Source organism: Gorilla gorilla, chromosome 2, assembly GCF_029281585.2.
Source record: "Gorilla gorilla gorilla isolate KB3781 chromosome 2, NHGRI_mGorGor1-v2.1_pri, whole genome shotgun sequence".
Classification (NCBI taxonomy): Eukaryota; Metazoa; Chordata; class Mammalia; order Primates; family Hominidae; genus Gorilla; species Gorilla gorilla.
The window spans coordinates 28,195,517-28,211,374 of record NC_086017.1 but is presented as its reverse complement, the minus strand read 5'-3'; the positions used below and the strand labels follow the sequence as shown (position 1 = coordinate 28,211,374).

General features: G+C 35.6%; 1 protein-coding gene across 7 annotated transcripts in view; it reads left to right on the top strand.

The window, feature by feature from the left end:
* Window positions 1-15,858, top strand: part of SATB1 (SATB homeobox 1) — a 97,014-nt gene that overhangs the window by 62,971 nt on the left and 18,185 nt on the right. For all 7 annotated transcript variants that reach the window (XM_031008979.3, XM_055381165.2, XM_055381163.2 and 4 more), the window contains one exon: window positions 3,648-3,803. In XM_031008979.3, the coding sequence (XP_030864839.1) occupies window positions 3,648-3,803 (156 nt within the window). The remainder of the gene's footprint in view (window positions 1-3,647; window positions 3,804-15,858) is intronic.

Below are 15,858 nucleotides of genomic sequence, written 5' to 3'. Positions count from 1 at the left end.
AATTGTCGTCTTTTAAAAGCTGGAAGACTTTTAAAGGCTAGATTTGGAAAATAATACTGTTCCTGGAAAGAAAGAAATATCTAAAAATATGAAACCATGGTGCTAAAGACAGTGTTAATATATTAAAATTTGAGAGTGGGAAATATTTTCCATCACTAATAAGCATCCATAAAATAGGACATTTCTTATTTTCATTAATAAGAAAACATAATTTTTATACCCTGAAAAATAAATTTAGATTGGACTTTAATATTAATTAAAAATCAATAGCTATTAAAAAATTAGACATTAATGAGCTAGATTTATCAAAGGGCCACCAAAAAACAAGTCCAGCCTGCTCTAAAAATTAAGAATTTTTTCAAGTAAAGAAGGTGCATGTAATGTCATGAACTCTAAATAACTTTGGGTTTCTAGTTAAGTTTAGATCTCAGCATTGCTCCACCAACAAATTGTTTAACCTGTTTGTTTTAACGGAGTTTTCTCAATTTTAAAATGGGACAATCATAATACCTCCTCCGGGCTGTTAGGCAAGTTAAGAAGTTAATATACATTAATACAATGTCCAGCACGTAATAAACAACTAATAAATGTCAGTGTTTATTATCACAATTATTACAACTACATATAACTTTAATTTTGCTTGTGTAAAAGCAGTGTGCTTGCAGGCATTTCTTCATGCATCAGAGTAGGATGTTCCCCAATCAAGGCTGAAGTAGAGTTCATTTCGTGTAAAATCTAAAAGCATGATTCAATGCATACAGCAATCCATGAAGAAGCAAAATAGAGTTTTCATGGAAAATGTGTGCCCTGCGGCACATTTTTAGTGAAATAAAAAGCAGACCCTAGTGCTGCACCCTATCCCCACATGGGAGGGTAAGTAGTAGAAGCTCCAATTCTTAACTACTTCCCCGGCGCCGCCTTAATAATGGAGTAGTACACCCTACCTTGATAAAAGCTATTCTGAAAGCAACTGCATTTATTTTACCTCCTGTGCTATTTGCGGAGAAGAGCTGAACAGTAGTTTGTTTTGCCTGGAATGAACTACTTTATGAATTTTAATGTGTGATATAATATTAAAAGCTAAACCAGGATTAAAGAAGATTTTTTTGTACTAAGCTAAAATAGTACTTAGTAGAGTGAGGTATAAAAGATTTTTGTTTCCATTTTTACCTGGGGAAAAATTCAGCTTTCATATTTTTGAAAAGCTGTCCAAGTCAGTTTCCCTTAAGCAATAGCTGGTGTTTAGGAAAAAAAAATGTGATTCTAGAATTCTAATAGCTTATCTATGATAAGATGTGTATCTGGGCCAACAAAATGGTAAAGAAGAGCTTTCCTAAATATTTTGTAAATGAGTAGTACAGAGATACTTTCTAACTTTGTAATTGTTAAAGTTTCACCTTCACATTCTTTTTTTAAAAAAAAATTTCTTGTATACTTTTTTCACTTTTGTTTTGATTGTGTTGGCTACTAGGAAATGATTTTTTTAAATAATTTAGAATTTGTGCTTGATTATAATTGCTTTAAAATAAAAAAAAATTAACCAAAGAAGTTTTTAGAAACAAAGTCACAGGGTTGAAACAAATGATTGTAGCGCACCTCAAAGATAAATTCTTAAACATCATTTTTACAAAATAATGAAAATTATTTTAAAAACAGATCGAAACACCAGCTTTCCAAAGTCTGTTCTTTTAACTATTGCTTAGCAGATTGCTACCAAGGATCTGTTTCTTCAGTGCACTGGACTTGGTGCCCCCATTTCCATAACATTCAGTTTTCAAAATGATTGAAATGGCTTTTCTTTTCTCTTTCATTTAAGCAGTGAGAAAAATAGGTATTAAAAGGGACCCCATGGGGTGATCAAATCTATCCCTCTGCCTCAAAGCAAGACCACCCCAGAGCAAAGTTTCCAGTCTCACCAAAGCAACTTTGTAGGCAATTTATGGTAATGTGTTAACTCTTCTGGCTCTTAAAGTGGTGTTTAGCAGATTATTGCTTCAAAGCCCTGTATGTGTTCTAGTGGCCTCCAGTCATTAATATATCTCTATGAGTGCCCTTGCTTACTAGAGTGGCAAAGCTAGAAGGGGAACTCTGGAGAGGAGGCGGATGAGGCCCCACCTTTGGTCACCTGTCCTGCCTTACCTGCTGTGTCCCTTTCAGGCCTACGGGCCAACTATTTCCCAGCATTATCTTTTCCATGCTTGGAAAGGTGGTATCATGGTGAAAGCATCTACCAGCTTTCTCAAGATAAGCAAGAGGTGAAATATTTTGCTAATTGGCTAGAAATTAGGATTCAGCAGGCACATTTTAAAGGGATCTCCTATTTATGCTTTAAGTACGGAGAATTGAATCACTGAATATTTTAGGAACAGAGTAAAATAAATCTTAAAGTCCTGCAGCTTGACTCAAAGGCTATATCATTTAATGCCAAAAAAATCATTTGTTTATTCTACAGCATACTTCATTTTCTATTTTCATGGTTTATGTGAGAAATTGTCCAGGATGGTAAGTTTCTAGAGGATAGAAACCTGAGTTCTGTAAAGTAACTGAAAAGATGAGGTCTTTAAGGGATCAGTTTGCTGGAAGAAACATGGTTTTGTATCTGTAGTAATTTTTCATTTATATTTTCATCAGTTTCCCAGTAAAAAATCAGCTACATGGTTTTTATGTAAATTTTCCAGGCTAGTTCATACTACTGTGTAATAAAAAATAAATTTGGAGTTTTAAAAATGAATCATAGTATCAGTACATTTTGAAGTTGAGATTTGTTTTCAGCCCCTAAAATTTTGTGGCATTTTACTGCCGATATCTGCTTGTCACTATTACTAAAGGCATTGATGCTGATTTTTCTCTCAAGATTGTACTTTTTGAATATATTAGTAAAGTCACTGATTATATATTTTGTGATGCTTACAGCAATATTTTATTAAATATTGTGAAACATTATCTTATTGTGTGGTTTCACAAGTCAAAAGGAAATAGTTATATACAGGGGTGCCAGGAAAAGATGAAATAATTATACAGAACAGCTTGGACATGCACGTGTAAAATTCAACCAGCCTTTATGATAATTAAGCAAGGCACTCTACCTGCTTCATGGATGGATAGAAGATTTAAATATGCAGTTCTGCAAATGGCTTTATTATGGAAGATTTTTTAAATGAAACATAAGAGGAAGATGCATAAAAATAGTCTAAAATTAAAAAGGCCATAGTATGTAATAGCTATTAGTGATTCAATTGTCTATTAGGCACCGGGCACCCAGTGAAGATACAGCGCTGTGCATTATGATTTTAATTGTGAATTTCCTTTGTTAGGATTGCAATGGAAGGTAATTGGGAGACAATTAGTTTAGGGTTTTCAAGTCTTTGAAACTATTTCGTTTTCCAGAAAACTTACTTTATGGCATTATAATTCCTGGTTGTCAGCTGGCAGTTGCTGTCATATTACAGATGCAATCACCTGTGACAGTGTGACTTCCTTAACTTAAGCAATCTGATCTCAGGGCAATAACTAATGTTGAATGACTGCACTGTTGATCACCTTGATCATAAAAGGAACAACAGTGTCCAGTTTGGATGCTGAGCCTGAGAAGCTTCAAAACAATTTAGCCAATGAAAAATGACAGCCGTGTTCAAAATGTTTTGTAGGTGAAAACAGCTACTATTGCCACTGAAAGGAATGGGAAACCAGAGAACAATACCATGAACATTAATGCTTCCATTTATGATGAGATTCAGCAGGAAATGAAGCGCGCTAAAGTGTCTCAAGCACTGTTTGCAAAGGTTGCAGCAACCAAAAGCCAGGTAAGAGCCTCTGTTAGGCATTGAGAATGTTTATCTGTGTTGCCTGTGGAATTTTCATTAAAAGGAGTGTCTATTTTCAATATGAACTTGCATCACGGAGAGGCCTCTATGTCTAGGATTATTTCCAGAGCTCTAAAATGAAACAATATTCAAATTCAGGTTATAGGCACTTAGTTTTGTTTTTTCCAATAGCCACTCCTCAGACCAAGGATTTTATGGTAAATCCCCAAGTCAGTTAATAGGTATTTTGAGAAGGATATCATAATGGATAGTCAGTTTCTCAGTCTGGTCTATTGTAGTAGAATAAATAATGTGAGTTACTATTATTTCATTATTGCTTAGATGATCTTTATTTTTTTTCCTACTAAAATGCTACAAAACTTTATACAGTTTCTTCTGTTCCAATTCAGCCATCTAATGTGGCATTGGTGGTATAGCAGTGAGCATAGTTGCCTCTCAACTCAGCTGGCTGCAACTATTAAATACACTTATTAAGACAAACTGACACACACACACACATAGCTTTACATATTAATGATTTTAATTTTTCTGTAGAGTATACAAGACACACAGATTGATTACAACTTGTCCAACTCTGAATTACAGCTGAATAGCCTTGAATTGGAAAAGTTGTAAACTTCTACCAAACTAAATAAAAAAGGATAGGTCGTATAGTCTTTTATCAGCATAACTGTCAAATATTAATAATTCATGTTCATCAAAAGTGGAATCATCTACATGAACAAACTTAGTTATGTATAAACCCTTCTCCAAAGCCAAGAATACTTTTTAAAGGACCAGAAGAACACTAAACTCTTTTCCCCCTTGAAAAAGAATTTGATAACACTATCAAGGTGACATTAGAGGCAAATAGGGACTCCAGGTAAGATTTTAACAACTTGAAATTTTACACAAGTATATTTTTATTACCATTAGTGAATCCTAAAACAGCCTGGCTGTTGTCAACTTCTGATGAAATACACAATTGTGGGAGTATTTATAATCCGATATATTTGTAACATAATAATCTTTTCAGATTTTCCTAAACTTTTACCCTATCGACATTTATAGTGTTACTTGACAGGAGTTTTGCTTTAGAAGAATGTTGTTCTTGTTTAAGTTATAGGCCTGATGAAATACTTAAGGGATATCTTGGAAATGTTATATAAAAATGATTAAACTCAAGCTGTGGACTGTAAAAATTATAGCTTTATAGGCCACATGCCTGCCTACCCTTCAATCACTGTCAAAGTGATAATTTCTACAATAATATGTTTCTTTTATTGTGAGATTCTAAACATCAAGTGCTGTTTAAACATTAAACTGAATTGTTTATGTTAGTGCTGTACTCAGCGTGTCATACATCAGGCCACCGTAATCTCTCATGGAATGTAAAATTCTGTCATGAATCATGGCTTGTATATCGGAAATTACTGTAATTTTGATTGGAAATTACAGGGCTCTTGAAATGTTTCTAATTATGATAGAATGTTAGAGCCGCTTTAAACCTGTATGCTTCTTCAGATGTCTTCATTTACATGCCAAGACTACGCATTTAAGAGAAATGTCCTGGTCTCACTTCCCCCCCAACCTACTTGCCCACCCCACACATTCTTGTTTTGGCTCTTTAGCCTAATTATGATGAGGATATCATATTTAAATATATATTATCTTGCCTTTCTTATTCTACATTTTTTTTTCTGACCTGTCCGATCATCAGTAATAATCAGACTGCATTCCTACAAAAGCCTGTTTCCCTAAATCTCCAAAATGGAGAAACTGGACATGTATTATTATAGTAAAGGTTAACTTTAAAACAAAAATTAATATTATAACTTTTTAATAACCATATTTAGCTATCTATCACCTGTCATTTAATTCAATCTACCCCCACCCCCTGCCATCATTTTCCTTTCTGATTCCCTGTGATTGATAATTCCTTTGCTCTCTTTGACTTCATCCTTTTAAATGATACCCCGGGTTCTCCCCAACCTGGGCTGAGTACTGATTTTGGAGCTATTTAGACAGTAGCAGCAATTGGCTAATAATGTCATATAGGTGATGTTCTAAGCCATTTTAAACATCCCTGCTCTTTGTTACCCTGTCCTACACAGCTCTTCATGGGTCTCTATTTCAGCAATGTAAATAAGCAAATTCCAAGCATCTTCTGTGATGGTGTGTTTCCCAAAGCCCCAAAGCTTTTAGCTAATTACTCATTACTAGTTAAGAGAAAATCAAAGGGGCCAATAGTGGGCTATGGGAGTCAAGCAAACTATTAACTTTATTCCCTTGGATAGTTATTCTCAACTTCTAATTTACTCTAACGTCCTAGTAGAGCATTTTTGTAGTCTTGACTTAGTTGTTCAGTTTAATGTTAGCACTACCCTGTTTATGAAAATATGTAGAAAGATTGATGATTGCTTAAAAAATTAAAAAATTAGTCCAAAACCTGTGTATATCACTAACAAAAGAAACCCGACTTAATAAGGAAAAGTGGCCATTTACTTAGGTTCTGTTCTCATGCTATGATGTTTTGTGAAGGAAACAGAAAAACTAACAACAAAAAAAAAAACCCTTCAAATCAGACTGACCTTTTTAGTGGTCAAAATATTGCACTTCTAAAATAGATATTTAGGCCTCAGATGTGTGCCAGGGCTTGCCAAAATGAGGCAGCGGTCCCCCAAGACAAAATGTGTGTGAAGCAGGAAGAACCAGAGTCTCTTCTGTCTCAGCCCATCTACCTACATCTGCTTCTGTGTCTTGCCCTGGTTGTCTGGGTTGACTTAACCATCGTGTTTTTTTGTGCTAGACCCTATCATGCATTATAGATTTTCTGCATTAATTTAGTGACCCCGTGAGCTATTATTTTCTTACTTTTACACGAGAGTTTCTTAAATAATAAATGTAGTACAGCCAACTCCAAATTCTCTGCATTTCTCCTATTTTAGACTGTCTTCAGGGTTCAAGGCAGCATCATCACTGAAGTACTACCCTGATCTGAGGAAGAGGAATTAGGGATAGTGGTCTTATTGATAGTAGAAACAGGGAGGGCTTTCCTTTCTTCATTGACATATTCATGGAACACAAGGTTCTTACCAACACAGAGCCTTCAGAATCCAGGCTCTATCATACCTAATGGAGGTGGGTGTACAGGGTGGAGGAGTCAAAGGAGGCCAACTCTGATCCAGGTTGTGTCATTGGTGGTATAATATTGGGAAATTTTAACTTTTGAGCCCAGGATTCTTTTAACGTAGAAGGCACATGCTACAATGTATGCAAAAGAGCTTTTAAATTATATAGCACTATACCCAAATGGTAACGTTTCATAATGTGCTAAGCAAGAGGTTCAGTCCTCCACATGGATAGAGATTTATTTATCATGTATTTATGTATCATAAATACCTTCCATTTTAAAAGGTAAAGCGTGCTCTGCAGTGACTAATGCACAGTGTATTTTCGGTAAAAGAAGCCAACTCGTGGATTCCACCATTTCACATGTATTGTCTCTTCAATGAATAATAGATATGGAATTGTTTTTAACTCTAATAGAAATGTCTGATAAAATATGCAAGTAAAAACTGAAGGGAAGGTAGGCTACTTTTTGTGCTTGGTTAGGAAAGCAGGCTAATGCAAACTTTAAAAAGATGATATGCTTTAAACATAATGTGAGTAGCTACAAATGAATACACTTTATATTCTGGGTATTCAAATAAGCAGCAGTTTTTCCAAGTGAATCATATTGGAATTTTATCAAACATTTAGTCTGATAACATTCAAATAATTATGAGAGCAGAATTTGCTAATTTTACTGTTTAAAAAAATAGTTGATTTGGGTAATAACCATTACAGTATCAAGGTTCAGTTACTGTTCATTGGTTATAGTGTTTTCATATGGGAGATGGAAATGGAATTTTTTCCTTAATGGTGGCAGATGTTGGAATCTAATTTTATTCCACAGCAAACCCCTTGAGAGCTCTGAGACTTAAGGTGTGTGTCCAGCAAGGGGACATTAGCAGCACCGTAGGCCTTGCCTTGTACACTGAATTGTTACATTGATTTTCGTGTTTGCATAGGTGGAGCTTGCAGGTACAGTAGTGCAGTAAGACAGTAAAGGGCTTTCACAGAACCATACTGCATCATCACTTGTGCTTAGAAAATAATTTCCTCTAGTGTTTTATTGAACAATGTATTTATTTTGGGTAAAGCAACTAGCTGATGAAAATTCTGTTTGACTAACATACTTTTGGTATAATATTTTTGCAGTCTCTGAGTTGTAGTACTTTCTGGCTGCTACAACTTAGGCAGATGAATAGGTATGTTTTTAATACTAAAAAAATATAAATAAAGAGCATTTCTGACTATGCAAAAATAACATGGCTAGTAGAAGAGACCAAATAATTTAAAGCCTTCTCTTTCATCTACTTTTCAGTCACTTTTGTTTGTCATTGAGATTCATGGCCCCTAGGATGAGAGAGAGGGGAAAACAAGGATGAAAGAGAGAAAAAGAATACCTCCATTTTCCTTAGGTTTGTAGGTGAAAGAAAACATCATTCTGACCTTTAGGTTTGGAAATTCTCACATGGTCTTAAATGCAAGTAAGACATGCGTCACAAATCATTGGGGCTAGAAATAGGGCTAAAAATGTAATTTTCATTGCTGAAAATAGATCTATAGTGACAAAATCCAGGAATAAAATCATGGAACCATTGACATTGCATTCTGTATGCTAGCATGCTAGTGAAGGCATCTTTTATTCTGTTAGAATTAAATTACACTTCAGTTTTTAATTCTGTGCTGATTCATTCTTTTGGAATGTTCATATAACAGACTTTGCTGCAACAAGAGTTCACCTGTGTAGCCTCCTATTTAAGGCACACAGGAGGCCCTGCAGATTTGAGAATCATGGTTTCTGTTATTTCCGGTGCTACATCCTTTTGTAGCGGTCTGTGGGATCTTCACATTGTGGCCTAAGAGCCCCTTCTCTTGGGCAAACGAAGCCTTCTTCATTCACTTTCTAAAGAGAGAACTGCCCCTTTACATGTTCTCCATCTAAATGTGTAGAGGACACCCTGAGGGGGATACAGCTTCTGTTTCCCTGGGACCCACTTGCCTGGAAGAGGAGGAGGCAAGAGAAGTATTTGTGGGGAAAACAAGAAGACAAGTAAGACAGTCCAGAGTGTGGTCCCTGCATCTCAGCAGTCTGCTGGTGTTAAGTTTAACACAGATCTTTGGAGGTCCCTGTGCTCCATTCTTGAGTAAGAAGGATGTGGAGTTCATCAGTCTCCTATTTAAGGTGTTCTATATTAGTGGCCATTTATAACAATCTCTTACATCTTAATGTTGGGAATTCATATTGGATTCAGTTTTCTAAAACGTTGATATATTTTTATATTTCTAGTTGAATGCCAAACAGGACTATTAAAATTAATGGCTTTAAATATTGACATTAATAGTTTGAAGGTACATGATTGTGTATGATTTTTTAAGAACTAATTAAATTTGTGGATCTGAATATGCCTTCTTTTGAGATTCCTGCCTCCTAAAAATAAGTATGTTTGTTTTAGTGTATCTAGGATTTGATCTATGAGGTCCAGAATTATTAAATAGAACAATTGCTTACTTATCATATTTTTGGCTAAAAAGCCGTATCAAGAGGTGATTTATCCCCTAGACACTTGGTATTACCTACTTTTAAAAAAATGAACAGAAGATCTCTGGTTATCGTGTTGCTTCTTTGAAATAATTTAAAATTTTCACCTTTTCCCCATAAATTTAGAATTAACTGAAAGTCAAATATATTTTCTCTTCGACCCACTTAATAAGCTTAACTGTTACAAATATAGACATAACTCATTAAGCCTCATTTCTGCATCTTTAGAAGATGTCATAAGAAAATTTTTAGACCAGATTTGAAGAGAATTAATTTGTGAATATTGAGCCAGCTTTAAGGAGGTTCATCATGTAAGGAAGCACAAAGAAGTTCACTGCAAGAGTGGTCCCTTTACAGCAATCCAGCATATATGTTCTGAAGCACGGCTATGCCAACTATATATTCATAGAACCTGCTTTAATATGAGAGCACCTTTTGTCCTAAAATGTTAGTGTAAGCTGAAAAGTATAAACTAAGAATATTCTATAACGTTTTCTCTTTTTGGAAGCTCTTCTATATTCAGCTTTGTCAGTTGAAGAGTTAGTTCTTCAGGACAGGTTCGGGTGGGTACAGAAAGTAGGGAAAACAGAAAATCAACAAGGTTTCACTCCTAACAGGAATTAATCTTAAAACTGAGTGTCATTCAGTTAAACTTATCACACAGCTATAACACTGATATAATCCTTTAACAATCTACCAAGTTAGAAGATGAAAGTGTTTTTTTCTTAAAAGTCTCAGTAGTTGTCTTTTATGTGTTTGATAATGAAGGTAGGTTTTATTTTAACTTTATCTTCTTTTTTCCTCACATGAGAAATGAAAATAAAGACCCTGTGAAATGAATGAGCTATGAAAATGCATTTATACTAAAGGACAATAGAAAAATAGCTGTGGAAGAAACTGTACCATTAAAATTTCACATCAGTGAAAGGTGCTAAGAGAGGAATGGAAGAACTTATGTTAGTAAAATGAATCTAATGTAGAAATTTTCTGCCCTGCCAAGAATATCGATGGTATCTTAAAAAGTAACCTTAGAGATTACTCATTTTTCTAAGTATACTTGTTATACTTTTAGATATGCAACCCATTTGCTTGGCAGAATGACACAAATCATAGACCACCCATTTAAAAATATGTATCTATATTTTAGAGATTAGTAGACATATAACTACTCTGTAATTTATAATTACATACCATGTAAAAATAGAAGTTGTAAACCATTTATGAAATCAGCATACAATTGTCAAATTGATGTTTTTTTCCCTAAGTCTTAATCTACTTCTGTTGTATGTTAATAGAAAATCTATTCTCCTTTGATTTTGTGATTCAACTATTCCAGTTGCCTTTGTGTATTTTTTTAACAATTCCCTTTTCAACCAAGATGCTTCAGGAATTGGGTTTAAACACACTGTTTCATAAACTGCCAGCCTCCTCGGCCGCCTCAGTGCCTCTGATTTCGTAAATCAGATCATAGGCAGCATGCTGTCATATAATAAGGTGTCTGATCCTTATTACCAGTTTGTTGATGCACAGACTCCTTCAAATTGACCATTGCAACACATGGTTTCCCCTGAAACTAGCTGTGATAATTAGCGTGGTTCTAATGAGACAGAATGTCACTGATCTTGTGCTGAACTGTCGAGTATCGACGCTACGGATGGGAACTGTCAGAGCCTGCCATCTGTGACAGCGCTTGGCATATTCCAGTGGCAAGGTAGAGCATGCTCAATAGAGTATTTTCAAACAAATGGCCCTTTTCTTGATGAGGCCTCTGTTTTCTGTTCGACAGGAAGAATGCATGCCCCAACTCCGTCCTATGCTAAACCCATTTTGAGGTCCAAATTTGAGTAAATATTTAAATCTGTTATGTGTTACATAAGAGAGGAATCTTTTGTTTACCAGGTGAATCTTAGTGGCATTTCTTTCCTTGTTTTTAGGTTTTTTTTTCTTTCCTTTTTTTTTTCTTTTTTCTTTTTTGTTTTTCCTTTTTTTTTTTTTTTTTTGCCTCTCTCAGTTGTCCCATATTGTTAGTTAACAGTAAAGCAGTCATTTAAGATACTTTTCCCCAATTTTAAAATTGCCTTGTTTAGAGGAGATTTGTTGGGGAGTTGGGGATGGCTCTTAGTGATAAAGCAGTCTGATTTAACAGAGGGAAAGGGGAATTGAAAGAAGTAGTTCAGAATGTGTATAAGAATACACAGGTTGGATAGAAGAATTAAAATGGACAAGACAGTTAGATCTGTCGGCTCCAGAGAAAAGTAGAGATTTTTTGCTATAGTAAAAGTCCAGCGCTGCTTATCATTCCAAAATATGCTTTGTTGCTTTTTATTTCCTCCTCTCTGGCAGACCACACAGGGCTTGTTCTGAAGAACATTTTCACTAATCTGATCAGGCAGCCAAATACGCCGGGAAAACTGCTTTAATGATCCCACTAATTACCTCAAGTCAATATGAACTGTATTATTAGACTGAGGGAAAATATTCCATTAGGTCTCCCCCTTGGGAGTTTCTCCGCTTTGTGATGTCACTGAAGCCTTCACCCTCTCGCTTGTAATTAATTTTATTTACACACGCAGGCACGCACAAGGTCACACCTGCACAACCGGCGCTGGCCAGGGAGCTTGTGGCACTCCGGCTTAATCAGATCTGTCATAATTACCATTCTGCATGTTTCTGACACACGCTGTGAAATATTTCAATTTAACTGCCGCTACCAGCACAACCAGATGTAGTGCGAGTGTGGCTGCATTGGAAATATTATTCCTCAGGATAAACTCTCTCCTCCTCCTTTTTCCTCCCACCCCCCCCACCCTTACGGCTAATGTGGCACAGAAGCTGATGTATCCTGTAAATCTTGAATGCAGTGCTAGATTGATAACAGGCGATTAGACAGTTTAACCACAAACAGCTTGTTCATTTTTCACAAATGAAAACCACATGTGGTGTAACTAAAATTTCAGGCCCCCCCGTTTTTTTTAAGGGTTGGGGTATGTATGTGTGTGTAAGATGTTCTTAAATAAAAATGCAATCAAAAGAAGCTGTGTCTAGAAAAATGGGGTTGTCTAGTTTTTTTCCAGGTTATTTTATCAAAACCTTCATCAAATTCCATTTTTATACTTTTACCAAAATTCAAATGGGAAAAAGATTGTATTCTGTATTGGGCTTTTCATTTTTTTTCTGTAAGTTTTTCTTTGTTGGTGGGGGGTGGGTAGGGTGCATAATGTCCCTTGATTCTATGCCGTATTATGTTTTCAGTGTTAAACTGTTTATTTGAACCTAAATTCTGAAAGGATTTCTAAGACTGGACACAGGTAGTTTTCTAAAGGACAGTTGTTCTTTCTTTTTTTTTTTTTTTTAATGCAAAGTTGTTACTTCAGGCTTTATAGTCAGATACCAGACACTCAAAAAGCAAAAATGGCCCCAGTTAGGAACTTTATTTCATGGAGATATTTGTGGATTTGTGTAATTGATTTGAAAGGCAGAGTTGGAAACCCTGAGGATTCTGTTTTTATAGAAATTGGAGATAACCTGGCGAAATGCAGGCACAGTAGGTAACCGTTTAAGGCTAAAGTTATCACCAGTCTCGGAAGAATCCCCCTGTAAAAAATTGGATCCATAGGAAGGCAGATAAGCTGGTGGAAAACTAAAGCTAAGAGCGGAGGAGGAAATAGGATCAGTGGTGTTTTTGAATCATACGTCCTGGAACCAGATCACAACAATCCACTTTAGAGACCATTTAAGACCATTTAAAACATAGATACAGCCTACTTAAATATCTTTTAACTCCAAATAAAATACACTCTTTTTCTTTTTATCTTTATTTTTGTTTTATGACTTCAGTTATGAACCTAGCTTGGAAGCTACCTAGAATGGTGGTGGTGGTGATTCCTGCTGTCCAACTGAGAGAAGGTGTACTTTCCCAAAGAATAGTAGGGGTTTTTTGATTCCTTACTCTACTCATTTTCCCTTTTGCTTAGTAGTTTCCTCATGTTGTGTTTCTTTTTCTTCTTTGTATAATCTTTGCTTCCTAGTTTTTTTCTGGAACTTTCTTCCCACTTAGTCTATTTTCCATGTGTTTTGTGTTTACTCCACGATAACTTTCAGTTTTAAAATCTGATATTTTTTCTTCCTATTCATAGTTTCTTTTGGCCTAAATATCACTTTAAAGGGAAAATAAAATACTGTCTTTGCCTTTTAGTTAGAACTCTTCTTCCATCTAATTTAGGTCATTTGTTTCTCCCATCTTAATCTACCTTTGTAATCATTTTGCAAGATATAGTTATTGTAGAACATTTGATTCAATTCCCATATCACAACACTCTCCTGATGAGTACAGATATCACCTCAGAATCCTTCTTAACACAGAAGTAAAAATACCCATTGCTAATCAGGGAGATAAACCCATCCCTGCTGTAGTCACTTGTATTTTAGGATTCCCAAATGGGGGTTTGCTATTCAAAGCATAGTTGTGTGGGATAAGTCTAAGAAATAAGAAAAGTGGAGGTAAATAAAATTTATGGTTTCATTGCTAATGCCCTTGCTTTAATAACCCTGAAGTTTTTTTGTACAGCTACTTGAAGGTATGTTAGGGATAAGCCAGCATGCAAGTTCAATCACTTTTTGCAATCACTGGTGGAGCTCACCATTAAAAGGAGTCCTAAATTGTTCCTTTGCAAATGAAAGATTTCACTTGCAAGATAAAAACTTATCCCCCAGTTTTTCATGTTTGCAAACATTTTTGTGTATTTGTATTTCTTTGCCTGGCATGCCTGTTAATACAAAAGGGAACAGAAAAGAGAGGGGAAAAAAGTTGCTTTGTTAGGGATGCTGTTGTGTATATGGAGTTTAACAAGATCAATATTCTGAGTACAAAGAAAGAGCACATCTTTTCATTAAATTAATCGTTAGACTACAAGAATCCTGTGTTTCAAAGACAAATTATTTATGTACGGACCCTTCTAGGTCCCTATCTAATAAGAAGACATTTTCCATTTGTCTGTTAACAAGTCGCCGATGAAGAATCAATAGAAGTGTTAACAAACTTTATCTTGCCCCAACTGAATCCACCATCCTCAGTCACTCTGCAATCGCTCTTCTCCAGTGCTCTCATATCTTCATGAAAACATACAGGAAGGAAAAGTGATTCCTTTTAATGTTCTTTGTCGTTTTCTTCTGGACCCACTGTCTTCATTTTTCATCATCATTGTTGAAGTCATCAGTATCATTTGCAGTGTAGCCTAAGCTGAAAGGAACTAGAGGGCATGGCTCCTGATTTTCTACATAATACAGAAATAAGGTAATAGTACCTAATTTGCAAACTCATCGATGTTTTACCTAACAACTTGTACATGAATTGCATCATTCATGGAAAACATTGGGAACTGCAAAGAGTGGTAGTCCCAGTTCCACTGCTAACCTGCTCTGTAGTCCCAGGCAAGCCGTTTAACCTCTCAGACATTGAACTTCCCCTTCAGGAAAGTAAAATAGATTAGGTCATATTATATCTAACGTCCCTTGAAGTTCTAGGTCTGTGTGTTTGTGACTGAAACAGGTACACAAGTATTACGGAGGATGCTATTTTGATTGAAGACACTGCTGACAGGTGTTCTAGTCTGGGAAACAAAAGGTAAGAGTTTGGATAATGGAAGGGCTTAGTTTGGGGGGTAGGCGGAAAAGTGATATTTTGGGGTCTAGAGCCAAGAAGGGTTATTTACGGGTGGCATATAATGGGTTGAATTGATTGTTGGAATCCAGTATATGAACTCCATATTACATGGTGTGAGTTGAGCTCGTGATTGATACACACTTTTCATCTGAGACTTGTTGATAGATGACTGGGAACTCTCCCTATTATCATACAGAGACCTAGCAGCGTCAGTACAGTATAGAGTATGAGATGAGCTGAATTCCATTGGGGAATGGGCTTGGTTTAATATGTGGTAGGGTGGTGATTGCTAGCATGATATGATTTGAAAGTTGCTAAAGACTTTCCTCTTTAAATATGTCTCTTTTTTGTTTGCTTTTCAATTGATACCTGAAGGTCCACCCTTAGCTGCTCTTTTGATTGATTGATTGATTGATTGATTGATTGATGGAAGTTTTTTTCTGGCACATTAAAAACTTTAATAGCACATTAAACAGGGGAAAGCAGGGCAATGTGAGAATACTCGATTGATGAGAAATCACAGATTTGGAAGAGATTAGGGAGATAGGGAGTAAACACAAAGGAAAAGGAAGCAGGGAGTGACAGCTCATTTGAGAGAATACCATGAAAAAAAAAAAGAATACCTTGAAATCCATTTTTGCAAGTTTATAAATTGGTACCTGTAGCATTTAATAGCTGCTGAGATGTGTCCATCCCCAAATGTCGCATTTAAATGTTTACCCATTTTACTTATGGTACCAACA